Genomic DNA, 14,317 nt, shown 5'->3' with positions numbered 1-14,317 from the left:
CCCACAGTTTAGATTCCAAATGTTTCTATCTGTTTCCTTTTGTGTCACCTCTGTATGCCTTCAAAAAACAAAGCTCAACTTCAGAAATCATCATAAACCATTCAAAACTTAAAAAAAGCTGTTGTTATCTTGTTCTGGAAACTGCTTTATAACACCAGTGCTGAGCACAGAGCTTATGTCCATCTTCCTTTCCTATTACAGAGGCAAATACAGATAATGTACTTGCAAATCTCAAATGCAAAGTTAAGGCTGCATTTTAGCCTGTGAATATCCTAGGTATTACCATCCCCGAATGACAAAGAAATAATAATTTTAAAAATCTGTAAGATTCAAGTAACTTGGAGGTGTTTCCTCAGAGCCAGAAATGATTTTGTTCAATTTGTCTTAGAATGAAATATGCTCAGATAAAATGCAGTGATCTGGTAAGTTACTGCAACAAAACCTGGTGTGTTGTATTCTGCAACTCCTTTTAGTAATAAAAAAACAAATTGTGGAATAATACAATATAATGTGACATAACATACTACTAATTATGAAGCAGAAGATTAAATCCTATTCTGCTTGCACAGGCACTCAGGTGGAGCTGGTATTCCTCTGGAGCACTTGAGAAAGTTCTCTGCAGGCCTAGATGGGGAACAGGAGAGGCAGAAGGCAGTATTCCTGGCCTCACCTGCATGTTCCATGTAATCTCACTTATATTCTGGATCAACAAGTACCTGTCATGTCATGGTAAAATAAGAAAATAATCAGTGAGCAGAAACAAGCTATATGAGCATATATTTACATAAAAATCATCATAAAGCATCTCCAGAGTTTATCCTAAAATGCTAACAGGCCAGCTACTCTGGTTGACATGCAATGCCTGAAGTTCAGCACAAGGCCACCTAGAGGCCCATGTGCCATGTAACACAGCACTGACAGTTGAGTTCTAAGCACCAAAGCTCTCATTTTCATTGCTGTCCCAGCACTGACTGTCCCAATCAGTCAGTGGTATTTCCCAAGAGCATCCACTTTAACAAAAAAATGTTCTGTATTTCAACATGTAATGAATACAGTTGCTTGAAGATAATTGCTAGAACACAAAGCTAGGAAGCCAGTGTTATGACAGTTCATTGCTTGCGCTGAAGGGCTCATGTCCTCATTGCATGGCTCTTAATGTCAAACATAAGTACAAAGTAATTGCTTCGTGTTCTCACTGAAGATCAGCACTTGAACCTGTCTGAGATCATTTGTTACATTAAAAAAACTGCTTTTAAAACTACTGTATTGCCATCAGAAGCCACTCCTGCTGAGATTCACTGTCAGTTTCCCAAAACAAAGGTGTACTGTTTCTTTCTTAAATGATCTACAACGTGTTAATGAGTAACTTCCCACAATGCAATTTAAAATTGCCACAAGCGATCAGCAAATACACAGCGTGTTGCATAGCTGTGGAAGGACCTGGAAGAGAAAGCCGCCATCCTGCAAAACCCCAGGGCATAAGAAAGGCAAGGTCAGATAGGGTTTGTGAGCAGGGAGGGGTGAGGTGGGGTTGTAAGGAGCTGCTGGAGCATGGGGTAGCATAGAGCTCTGGCTCCTAAAGAAACAGTTCACTCATGGATTTGCTCATGCTTTCTGCCAGGATGCTGGGCAGTGACTCACAAGCGATTCTGCAGAATCTCATCCTTATGGAAGTTCAATCATACAGATGAGGAATTCTTTCTTACCTGGATAATTTCTTCTAAGTCTTTAAAAATGTGGGAAAACTAGAACACCGTTTTTATCTTGTACGAATCTTATGCAAAAGATCTTTTGGAAACAGCTACCAATCAATTGAGTAATAATGTCCCACAAATCTCACTCAAACCGTTTTCAAACCCAGTAAATGGCAATCAACTAATCATGTTTTCTGCACTATGGGATCTCAAGTAGAGTGTGTGACATGAGAAGGTCGTGCATGAGTCATAGACCAAGGTTTTGTCATTAATTGGAGTATGTTTATTAGGTATCAATTATTACTTTAAGTTAATAATAATGATAAGCAGCATATACTCATTTTTTCTTCTTTAGATGTAGAATAGTTGTGCATAGTTACATATCTATAAAATATGTTTACATATATATTGTAGGGGAAGGTTCTGAAGTGTTCCATGTTATTCTAAATTGTAATCACACAGTGGTGACACAAGGCATGGCTAGATCCTGATCCTTGTGGTAGTAGACTACAAGATGGGCTCATGCAGTGTGTCCAGGGGTGCCTGTGAGGCAAAAAACTGGTGGGCAGGACACAAAGCGCGTCATGCTGTAACTGTTCAAGGGGCTGCTCTTGTACTGAGGGTAGGAATAGCTGCCAAGACAACTCTGAAAGATCTTGAAAGTTCCTCTTTCCGCTCTTTTTTTACAAGAGCTCTTCTCCAGTGTTGCAGTGCTGCTGCCGGGCAAGTCGTACATCCAGCACATGGTTGTTTGTCAGGCCTTTTGGGTAAGGATCTGTTCTTAATATAGAGATGACGTGTTTTCAGTCACTTCCTTGTTCCTCATACTATGGTTTGGATGTAGGCCTGAATCCAGGGAAGGAGAATATCGAGCTCATTGATGGCCTTGTATACTCCCTTTTCCCCAAGCTGTCAAGAAGATAAAGACATCAGAAGTGAAACCACCCACACCACCAAAGCAAGAGCCAATACCTCCTGCTCTTACCTTAAGAAATGTTTTCTTTATATTTTTGACAGCAGAAGTTAACCTTGTGGACGGAGCACATGGAAGCTGAAGGGATGAGAAGAAACCAAAAAAGCTTGTTGCAGCAAGGGTGCTGATGGAAATAAAAAAGCAGTGAGGAAGAGACAAACCCACTGTGTGGCACCATTGGACTATGTGTAAAATGTGTGAAATCAGCACCTCCTGCTATTACAGAAGTGTTGTTTTACTTGTGTGCTGTCTGGAAAACTGAGATCACACTACAAAAACCGTAATATAGGCATCACCAAGCCTTCATATTGCAAATTTCCTATTTATCTTAAGGGTCTTTATATCAGTAGCAGTGACAACTTTAGTATGGTGTAACCTAGCTATAAGGCTCATGTCCTTTAACTAGAATTTTCAGCCTGGCAGCCTGACAGCTGCCATGGGATCACCAGACTGGCACCCATGGCCCCAGGGTGCCCCGACATCTGTGCCACCATCAGCTGTTCACTGTGCCTGATCTGCATGCTCACAGGTGTGCATCATAACTCTTTTAATTGTGTTTTTCTGGTTGCTTTTTCTGGAGCACTCTGGATAAACTTCCTAAGCAGCACCTTCAGCACTGCTACCTGATTCCCCAACTCTCTATGCTTTTCAAGGGAAAAATCCTACTGTTGAAAAAGTGGACATATCTGGCATTTTCCAGTTTACAAGCAAAGCCAGCATTTTGGAAAAGAAAAGAGGCAAAATTCCTGAATTCATTTAAAAATATGTGACGTCCATCTTTCCACTTCAAACAGAATTTTTAAAAAGGAGTGCAATTTTTCTTTTCAAGTTGCTTTCCGTGTATGTTAAAATCACCTTGCAAACTGAAAATGTGAGTAGAAATAACTCGCGTTTTTAAGCCTTTAACAATCTTCTAACTAGGGCAGTTCTTTATGATGCGGGTTTTTTTGGTTTGTTTTTTGGTTTTTCGTATGCCTTTTTTTTTAAAGGTCAGTTTGCATGATGCAAATTTCCACACAAGTATTTCAGAGCAAGTGAACAAATGAGCAAGAAAGCAAGCTTGCTCATTTCAAGCTACGCTGCAATCTCTACTAAAGACAACCAGCTCTATTTGCAATGATAGAGCAATATTAAAAATCCTACAGCCAATGTATTGCTTTTCTGCACTCACATACAAGAAAAAAACTTCTTCAACCTCCTACTGATGTAGAAATATCCCCAGAAGCAGCGGCTGTTCTCACATTGTTGCCATCTCAATAGGAAAAATGAGCAAGTAAATGGGCTTTTGCTGAGGACCGTGGTGCTGCAGACGGATGATCCCAGTATCCAAGAAAAAATGTAGAATTCTTTAACAGTGCAGTCATACTCTAAGTGAAAGGGCTTGGTTTCCCTGCAGAAAAGGGACTTAGAGATTTTGGTACCTGTGCATTTTGAAAAACTGAACTTGGGCTCTTACATTACTGGAAAATATTAATATATGGAGGGGGGGGGGGGGGACAGTAAGAAAAATAAAAAAGAATAGCAAGGTTAAAAGCATGACAATAATGTAGTACAAAGTCTTTGGAAGTTGTTTGGAACCAAATATTGTTAGGATTTTTACATAGGGCTTGCCAGTCTACTTGGCTGAATTAGAGGCAGAGTTCACAAAAGAATATAGGGTGGGTATGTACGTAAAGGTGTCACTGTTTCCCTCACTTGCATAAAGAACTTGACCCAGGAAAGATGATGCATTTCTTATGCAAGTATGTTGCCATGGTGGAAATCCCTTCTGACAAACATCTTACAGTTCAACTATACAATGAACATTAAAGAATTCATCCATAAGTTTATGAGGGAATAATACAGTGGAGAAATCACAAACTAAGTATTAGAAGAAAATTCATTACTTTCATTCTGATCACAAGTTCTATTATTCTTTCAAATGTTTTTTTTTTTTCTATTGTTGACTTTGAACTAATAAAAAATTATTTTTAAAGTGCTACCATTTCCAGAAATGAGGTGTCTCCTAGAAAATCATGACAAGTCATCATTTTCTGAACACTTACTGTTTTTCTTCTATGAGAAGAAGTCTTTTCTTTCCTACATATATATATATTTAAGATTGGAAAATTTAAATTGTTTTGTTTATATTTGTGTTGGATAGAATACTGGCACTAATTGTGAAAAGAGTTCAGTATCTTTGGGAAATGCACTGCATTTTGTCTCCATAGAGCACAGAAACAGAAGGGTTACTAAGTTATATAGTTAGCTCCAGTCACTGACGGCACGTCATAATAACTGATGTGCTGAACTGAGTCATAGCTCATAGTCTGAACTCCTCTATGTGTACTGACTCTTGTATGAGGCATAATTTTCAGACAATTTTCTAGATAAGAATGGAATTTCATTCAATTATGTTGTATTGTTGTATTGTTCTAATACCTGGAATTTTGACAGACACAGATAATTGTAACAGAATTCTGTGAATAATGATAGCAATTATGTAACATGGCTTAAACACTGAACCTGAGAAATGGGGGAGTTTTCTCCCATTGAGCTCTGAACATTTTTACATTACACAAATATTTTTGTTGTGTTCTGAGATACAGCATTGCAAGTTGTCTGAAGTTGTTTATTTTTGAACTGCAAATATCTGTGTGCATAAAGAACCACTGTCCCTTTCTTACATGCTACCACATATTTCAAATTAGACAAAGCTATACTGTAATTCAATAACATTTTGTTGACTTTTCATTCTGCCTTCACTTTTTAAAATTAGCATAAATATTTACCTGACTGTTCATGGTTGTATTAAAGCCTAACTCACATTTCACTTTTTGTGACACTGTTATTTATAAGGACTAAAGGATTTGGAGGGGAAAAAATGGCTGTGGATGATAAAGCTTACCCTGTTCCTATTCACCTACCCTTTAAAGAGGAGCTGGGAGGTAAGGCCTAACAGGACATTCTGCAGCCTAGCATGTATGTGACAAGAAGGGGAAGAGAATCAGCCTACGAGTGATGGGGTCATTTTAGTATCACCCTTTAATCTATGTGCATATTTGCACATGCAAAAATGTGTACTAACTATTGTCCTGGTGTCGTGTGCAAGGTGGGATGATGACATGGTATTGGTAGGACACCTCAATTCACTCTTGGGACATGTTGCCAGTGGGCAGCAGCTTCAACTGCATAACCAGTACATGAAAGCTGCTCCTTTGTGGTTTGTCCCATGTCATAGAACCATAGAGTCATAGAATCATTTATGTTAGAAAAAGCCTTTGGAATCAAATCCAATGATCCACCTAACACTACAAGTCCACCACTAAACCATGTAGCTAAGAACCGTGCCCACACATCTCTTAAACATGTCCAAAGATGGCAACTCCACCATATCCCTCATTGATCCCCTTGCAATTCACCCTTCAGTGAAGAAATTCTTCCTGGTAACCAGTCTAAATCTCTCCTATTGCAACGTGAGGATGCTGCCTAACATTCTATAACTTGTTACCTGAGAAAAAAGACTGGTACCCTCCTTCCTACTTTCTCTTTCAAGATAGCTACAGAGAATGATGCCATCTCTCCTCAGCCTCCTTGTCTCCAGACTAAGCAGTTCCAATTCCATCCACCAGTCCTCGTATGTTTTCTTTTCTAATCCCTTCACCAGCTTTACTGCTCTTCTCTAGATATACTCAAGCAATTCAATATCCTTCTTCTAGGGACCCAATTTGAGGTGCAGTCTCACCAGTGCCTCATACAAGGAAGTAATCACTCCCCTAGCCCTGCTGGCCACGCTATTTCTGAATTTCTGATGCAGGCCAGGCTGCCTTTGGCCTTCTTGGTCACCTGGGCACATGGCTGGCTCATGTTCGGCTGACTGTTGACCAGTATTCCCATGTCCCTTCTGCTTGGTAACTTTACAGATGCTCTTTCCCAAGTCTATATCACTTCATGCCACTGCTTGCTTATGAATCACTTGCTCATGAATCAGCTCTTCCCAGATTCAGTGTGGTGGAGTAGAGATAATATGTAAGTAAGAGTACCCATGGCACCTCCACAACCCTGCCGACACACTCTGGAAGGAAACGAGTGGTGTGAAACTTCCCCAGGATCAGGGGGAAGCCCTTGGGAAACTGAGTCCTCTGCAGCATAGGGCACACCATGATCCTGAATCACACTCTTTAGCTGTCAAAAAAGTATGATCTAGCCCTTTCCTAGCTTTTCAGCTGGATAGAGATAGTTTGGCTCTCAGTAATATACTCACACAGGCATTCATGTTCTCTTGCAGGACCCGGAAGGCACTAATAACGTACAGCTTTTCACTTTCCATTCCAAGGTGACTGAAAACATTTTTCATGTAGAATGAGAGGAGCTGATCTCGAACATTACAATTTGTCTGAAAACAAAGCAAGCAAGGAGTTGACAAATGAAGATCTCACAAGTCAAATTTTGTCTGAAATGTTACATTTGTAAAAATACATGTGGTTAGAAAGCATGTAATCAATAGGAATATTTTCAAGGACTTCAGTATCCCATCACATTGCATCCTTTTTTTCAAAACCCTGAGGTTTCTGAAGATAGGTCAGGAGGATGTTGCACTGACACAGCAAGGAGTACCAGTAAGATAAGCCATGAACAGAAGAGACAGTAACAAATCTATCTATGCACAATGAATAAATAGAAGATCAATAGGGGAGTTAAGCCAGATAATCTTAGCCACATTGTAGGTGTGATTGTGGGTGTTGTTGTCTGATTCCTCCACACCAGTGTCCCATGCCATACAAGATGCTGTAAAGGAATCCCTCCCAGCCCCAGCTGCTTCTCCAGAAGAGACCACATTATTTAATACCCTACTTATCTAGGGGATATCTTGGACACCCAAAGGTATTTCAAAAAGCTATATGCCTATTTTTAAGAAACTGAACCAAGTATTGGGTGCAAAATTAAGCCATTGAAATGCAGGTGCCTGCATGTACATCCCATGGGCAAGTAAGGATCCTTCAATCCTGGATCCACTCAATGAGATCCCCAGAAGTTCAAAGGCTAGTAGGTCTCTACTGACTGACTCCACTGAGCCAGTCTGCCCTACTGACTAAATCTCTGCATAAAAGATGCTAAAACCACTCACACATCTGTAGTCACCTATGAATAGGCACCATAAATTCAGTGTCTCACTTCCGCACCAAATCATATCTGGGGAATCAAATCTCTCTCTTCTAGGGCACCTGCAGAGGTCTAAGCCCAAAGCAGCTATTGGCTGCTTGGATGTCCTGGCCAGTATTCAAAATCCCTGGACTATCTCCAGTACGCATAGCCTCACAGAAGGTAGCTCAACTGTGAGGATGGTGGATTTGGCCTCGGGCCTCATATGAATGAGATGGTACCTGAAAAGCATTACTGTAGAGGATCACACATGTGTAAAGTATTCAAGGGAGGAGCAAGGGCTACCACAAACATGTTCCTTCACAATGCAGTAGACACTGTCACCCCAATGCTCCAAGGAGAGCTCGACTGCAACCAGCTAGTGAAAAACGCCTCTAGCCAGGCTTTCCACACCCACCTCTTTCTCCTCATACCACGGTCACTTTTCCCCTCAAGTCCCATAGGAAAGCCAGTTTTTGTGGTACAGATGTAACACTTCCTCTAAGCAGAGAATTCCGTTAGAGTTATGGCTCTAGTAAACATTGTGTACTTGACAATTAAACACAACTAACTTTTGTGTCAGCTGTCATTCCTTCCTATCTCTACAGATCAAAGGAAAATCAAAGCAAAAATGAGGAAAAACAGTAATATAACTCTTACCAGAAACAGCATTTTTGTCGTCTTTTTTAGAAGTCTTGTATTCTTGATGAGATCCTTCTGTAAAATACAATGTTCTAGTATTAATTAATCTAAGAGGAAGGGAGAAAGAGTTTTTAGTCTGATCTGTACAAAACTCTGTACAGTATTGTTTCCTACCAAGGTGTATTCTAGTCACAGTAATAATAATGATCTTATTCAGATGTAGGATGATGTCCCCGTAAATCTGTGTTCCAGTCCCAGCCTGTCAGCCTATGAACTTCTTCCATGACCTTGGCAAACTCATCCCACCTCTGCATACATCCTCTTTTTTTCCCATCTTTACAAAAGGAGTAGAAGCATTATCTTTTCTCTCAAGAACACAGAGATACATTCAGCTTACTGAAGTGTCCGGGTGATGAATAGCAAAGCTGTCAAAGAAGCATCCGTAAATAGAATAAACTTCAGCTAGTGGGATCAACTTACAGGAACAGATGATTTTAAACTAGTTGCCTTGGTATATAGGTTCTCTGTCACTTGGGAGAGTAGTCCTTTCCGGCAGGTACGCTTTCCTGTAGGTGACTTTTTGCCTTCTACAGAGAAAAGACAAAGTAGAACTAATAAATACCCAGATCTGAAAATAGAATACGCTTTCATCTTCACTCCCAAATCTTCGTGCTCTACAGTCACAGCAGCGTATGTGATACAGCAAGACTGGTTAGATTACAGAGGTTAACCTAATTTTGTTAACCCTCAACACAGCTTCTGCACTGAGATGCTCATGTAGATAACCTAATGCTCGTGTGCTGGCTCATTAGTATTGTTGCTGGGCTTTTTTATAGATGTTGCTCCACTTTCAACAAGTTTTACCACAATCATCTGTGACGTTTTCTAAACGATATCTCCATATTTACTGGCAGCAGGGTCAAGGTTTCCAAGAAAGTAGAACTTCCCTCTCATGTGAGAAGTCTTTCTCTTAAGCGGTGGTCATTTGAAGGAAAAGTGTTTGAGCTGGTTAGTTTGGTTTCATAACAAATTATACTAAACGTGAATTTTCTAAAATTATTTTTTCACAAAACTTTATGGCAGCAATTTTCTAACACGTAGTGGCCCAGAGACAAAAAAATCTTTGCTAATTTAAACTAAAATAGTTTTGAAAATCCATTATGTGTAAGGAAGCTAGACTATGTTGCTTTTAATTCTTCATTGTCTAGTCCATTGTGAAGTGTATTTCAGGTATACAGCAGATAGTAGCAAAGGATTTTGCTGTTTATTTTAATGCTTTAATGAATCTTTTGCTGGGGCAAGATTTGAACCTGTAGTAGCAGCAGGTTGTGCATCATGAAAGGCAGGGCTCCAGTTGGAGCTCTCCTCATGCACCAGGGCATGCCTGGCTACCAAGCTTCCTTAAGAGCACACCAAGTAAAGGTCAGGAAATGACATGAGAGGTCCCAACCTACCCACCAGGAAGGTTATAAAATTAAAAGTGTAGAGTCTGATGCTTGCTTTTCTACACTCATACCCAAACAGAAATTGGGCAGTCTGTATCTCTGGCCTGCTTTTGAGCCTGCTTTTAGCCTGCCACATGCTGGGAATAACAGAGCTGTCCATCCCAGTTGGGTGACTGGGATAAATTCATCTCAGGTACCATTCCATTCATACAAGGAACGTCACACCAAGGATGGAGTTAGAAATCCTGAAGTGATACCATCAGTGTGAGGCCATAAAATAATGAACTGGTGAAGTCAGCCATCAAAACCCCAATGACCTGTATGACCCCCATTTCTATGTATGATAGAAATAGGAGAAAGCAGCTTCTGGTCTAGCATACCAACTCTTCCACCTACAGTGATAGCAGGTTTGGGAGAAAGGATGAGACAAGTTAGATAGTAAATTTACCCTCAGCATTGATCCCACTGTTTATTTATGCAAATAAATATGCCTGCATTCTCAGTCAAGATGAACTCACATTCAGCTCCAGGGATCTCGCTTGTAACATCTCCTGGAAAGGAGTTTTATTACTTATGAACCAATTTTATTACTTATGGACCAATCCACATATTCCAGTAGCTTCACTCTATGCTCCTGTGGCTCAGGACCAAAGAATTGACAAGAGGAGGAGAGTTAAGACTTTTGGTTAAGTGGAGATGATGGAGATCTGAGGCCCTATATGCACTTCAGTGCTCGTTTGATCTCTGGTCTGTGTTTAAGCTCTCTAAATGCTATCAGATTTGTTTGATGAGATACACTAAAGACCAGCATTCAAGCCATGTGGACAGCAGATTAAACACTTTCTTTTAGTTTGTTCCCAGAGAAGGATCTCAGGCAATACCAGAAGCAGAATCAGAATGCATAACTGCCTTACTTTCTCCAAGGTGTGGTACTCTCTAATCAATAGCTTTATTCTAGATGGAATAAATGTGTCATGTAGCCAGACTGTAATGGCTTTTCACGAGAAAATCAATAATTTTAAACATCTCTGAAAACTCCTGTTGTTGCTGGAAAACCCTTGAACCCACAAGTTTCATTTTGTCTGTTCTGCAAGCTCCTACCATTGTGCTATAGTAGTTACACTGATGCACTAGGCTTTAGAGAGCTTCCTTGGTGACTCAGCACACATCTTGCTGAATCCATCTAGTTTTCCATAGAGTTCTGTAAATGGATGCAGGTGGATGTAAACCACTAAGAATAAGAAAAAACTAACAGAATGACCAACATATTAGAGAAGAAAATCTTGCTGAATTTGCCCTGGCTGGGGACTAAGTTTCAGAAAGGACTGTGTGTGATTTACAAGTGCAACAATCCACGTCAACGCAGGCTCAGTGCACAGGAACATCACCATGGAGGGAATCTTTTCTTCACCATCTTGTTGTGAATCATGGAACTGACTCGATCTATATGAGTTAACCAGACATTATTAATACTAAATTCTCTTGGTCTGTGTAAAGCAAATGGATACATCTACCACTGCTACAAAGTTCTCAGTCAATTTCAGGTAACAAACATACTATTATTTTGCAGCTTAGTTGGCTTTTTTATCTGTATCCATAAAATACCCCACTCTTACTTCTGAATCTTTTCATCTTTCACATTTCTGTTGATTTTATTTCCTGTTAGCATAACTAGAACTAGAACTAGAACTAAATTAGCCCTATGCTTCCTATAGACAATTTTTTTCAGTTAACTTCAATCTTCTGAAAAATAGTATTCTACATGAAGAGCTGCAGTATTTATGCACCAAAATATGTTTTGATGAGTAATGATGATGTTTATTGAGATTTTCCCCAAAAAAGTCCTAATACCTCCATCGTAGACAGAAGTTTGGAGTGGAGCATCTCTTATCATCCAAAGAAGATTCTGCAGTTTTTGGAACATGGTTGTAATGAATATAGTCATATAGGTAGGCACAAAATACCCATCAGCACTTGAGAACTTCTCCTTTTAACCTTCTTCGCTATCTGAAGTAGTATGAGACTTTGGAACTGGTACAGATTTTTGACAATTACTAAACATTTATGAGCCGACTTTTCAGACATGAGGGCCTAGACTAACCATGCAAACTCAGCACATGGGCACCCAGTCATTCACTAATACATCTTCAACAATCAGCAGAGCAGCTCTTGCTTAAATATTGTATGCACACTGCTATGGTTTGGGGGAAAAGGAAAGGAAAGGAAAGGAAAGGAAAGGAAAGGAAAGGAAAGGAAAGGAAAGGAAAGGAAAGGAAAGGAAAGGAAAGGAAAGGAAAGGAAAGGAAAGGAAAGGAAAGGAAAGGAAAGGAAAGGAAAGGAAAGGAAAGGAAAGGAAAGGAAAGGAAAGGAAAGGAAAGGAAAGGAAAGGAAAGGAAAGGAAAGGAAAGGAAAGGAAAGGAAAGGAAAGGAAAGGAAAGGAAAGGAAAGGAAAGGAAAGGAAAGGAAAGGAAAGGAAAGGAAAGGAAAGGAAAGGAAAGGAAAGGAAAGGAAAGGAAAGGAAAGGAAAGGAAAGGAAAGGAAAGGAAAGGAAAGGAAAGGAAAGGAAAGGAAAGGAAAGGAAAGGAAAGGAGTGCACCTTGAAACTGGGATAGTCTAAGAAAGGTTGCAAACATTTGATGCCTAATATGGGATGTCAGTCTGGTGCCTTTCCCACCCCTAACTATGACTACAATTGTTCCCACGGTGCACTCACAGTCTATGGTGCCTGCCTGGATGCTCCTCAACTACCTTTGTTGAATATATCCAAGAAGCATAGAATGACTTTGGTTGGCCAGGCCCTCTGGGTCCATCTGCTCCAACCTCTGTCCAGCAGAGCCACCAGCACAGGGTGCCCAGGGCTGTGTTCAGTCAGCTTTGAAAGATCTTCAGGGAGGAGTCTCCAAAACCACTCTAGGCAGCTTATGCAAGTGCTCTGTCACCCACATAGCGCAGAAGTGCTGCTTGGTGTTCAGAGGCAATCTCCTGTGTTGCATAATGTACCATTTCCCTCCCTCCATTCTCTTTCAGTCTCCTTTCAGATATTTCTGTACACTGATAAGTTCCCCCTTGAGCCTTCTCTTCTCCAAACTGAACAGTCTCAGCTCTCTCAGTCTGTTCTTGATGCTCCAGGTTCTTAATCATCTTTGTGTCTATGCACCAGCAAGACCATGTGTCCAGACAGAATTTATTCACTTTATGCCTTAGATGAATCTAATAAAAATTTTAAGATATTAAGTAAAGCAGAAATCATAATCAAACCAAGGTGAAAAAGAAAAACCAAGCAAAAAAAAAAAAAAAAATAGAAACCTCAAACCCAATTACATTTCCTCCAGGCATTTGCATCTCTTTGCTCAGTATGAGTAACATCTCATGAAGAAGTCTCAAATGTGAATTGCTATAAAACATACTGATAATGTCCTCTCATCTTCGGGAAAAGACACAGACAGGCTCATACGGTGGGTCTCTCTAGGCTACTGGTCTGGTTCTGTATTTCAGTTTGGTGGCAGCCAGCAGTTGTCTGCCAAGCAATTCTTACTTCAGCCATGTTTAGCATGCTCAGTCTCCCCAGAGGCAGTGCACAGAGGGTCCAGTTTGAAATCACCAAGGTGCTAAAACTGATCTTTTCCCTCTACACACAGAAAATAAATAGGAGTTTAAGATTTCATAGCAGTAGTGAACCATTGCACCCGTTGGTTAGGCACCTTGGAAGAATGCTCAGCACTACCTGACTATCTCAGGATGCTGTTCAGTATCTTCAGCTGTGCAACTAAAAATCACTTCATGGCCAGGTAAAGATCTGTATTAGACATAAAACTTTTATGTAGGTGGCCTTTACTAGTCATGCTTTTGTAGTCTGATGGAGATAATGCTATTTGAGAGAATATTGAATATGAGGAAATGTTCAGGCGCATTCACATTGTTCCCATCAACCAGTGAAGTGATCTCAGTTAATGACAGATATTCAGCCTCTAACCTCATTATAAAATGTTAGTCTGATGCCATCCAACTTTTATTAGGAAATTTCTATACAGAGGGATTATTCCTTGGTTTACAGGCATGCTGGGCAGTAACAGACATCTCAGCTTCCCCACTTTGGTAGATGTCTATTCCAAACTCTTTGCTTGCTCTTGCACATAGAGGAATATTCAGACATCTGTGACTTTCTTTCTGTTGCAATGTCATTGCAGCCTTATTAAAAAGTAGTCCTAAACCTGCAAAAGGAAAAACCAAATCACACGGAAACCTGAGCGTGGTTTTGGGAGAGGAGAATGCCTACATCTGCTAGGCTGGTGGAAGTGGGTTGGTTTGTATAGTACCACATTCACATTGAGAATCTCTCTCATTCTACCTTTGTGCCTCTTTCTTCAGCTTTCTCTCCTTGTTGTTGCTTGTTTGTTCTTTACCCTTCTTGCTTTGTGTAATTTTTTTTTAACTTATAAAAT

At 40.2% G+C, this 14,317-nt stretch overlaps 1 protein-coding gene across 1 annotated transcript; it reads right to left on the bottom strand.

Annotated features, from left to right (window-relative positions):
- Positions 1 to 2,516: 2,516 nt before the first annotated feature.
- Positions 2,517 to 9,081, bottom strand: IL26 (interleukin 26; the record flags this gene model as incomplete). The annotated part of the gene is made up of 5 exons (XM_079545191.1): positions 2,517 to 2,603; positions 2,680 to 2,745; positions 6,911 to 7,042; positions 8,449 to 8,505; positions 8,911 to 9,081. The coding sequence occupies 5 exons, from the start codon at positions 9,079 to 9,081 to the stop codon at positions 2,517 to 2,519; spliced, it is 513 nt and encodes a 170-aa protein (XP_079401317.1).
- Between the last annotated feature and the right edge of the window lie 5,236 nt (positions 9,082 to 14,317).

This window comes from Tetrao urogallus, assembly GCF_951394365.1.
Source record: "Tetrao urogallus genome assembly, chromosome: 1".
In the NCBI taxonomy this organism is placed as follows: Eukaryota; Metazoa; Chordata; class Aves; order Galliformes; family Phasianidae; genus Tetrao; species Tetrao urogallus.
This window is presented reverse-complemented; position numbering and strand designations above follow the sequence as displayed.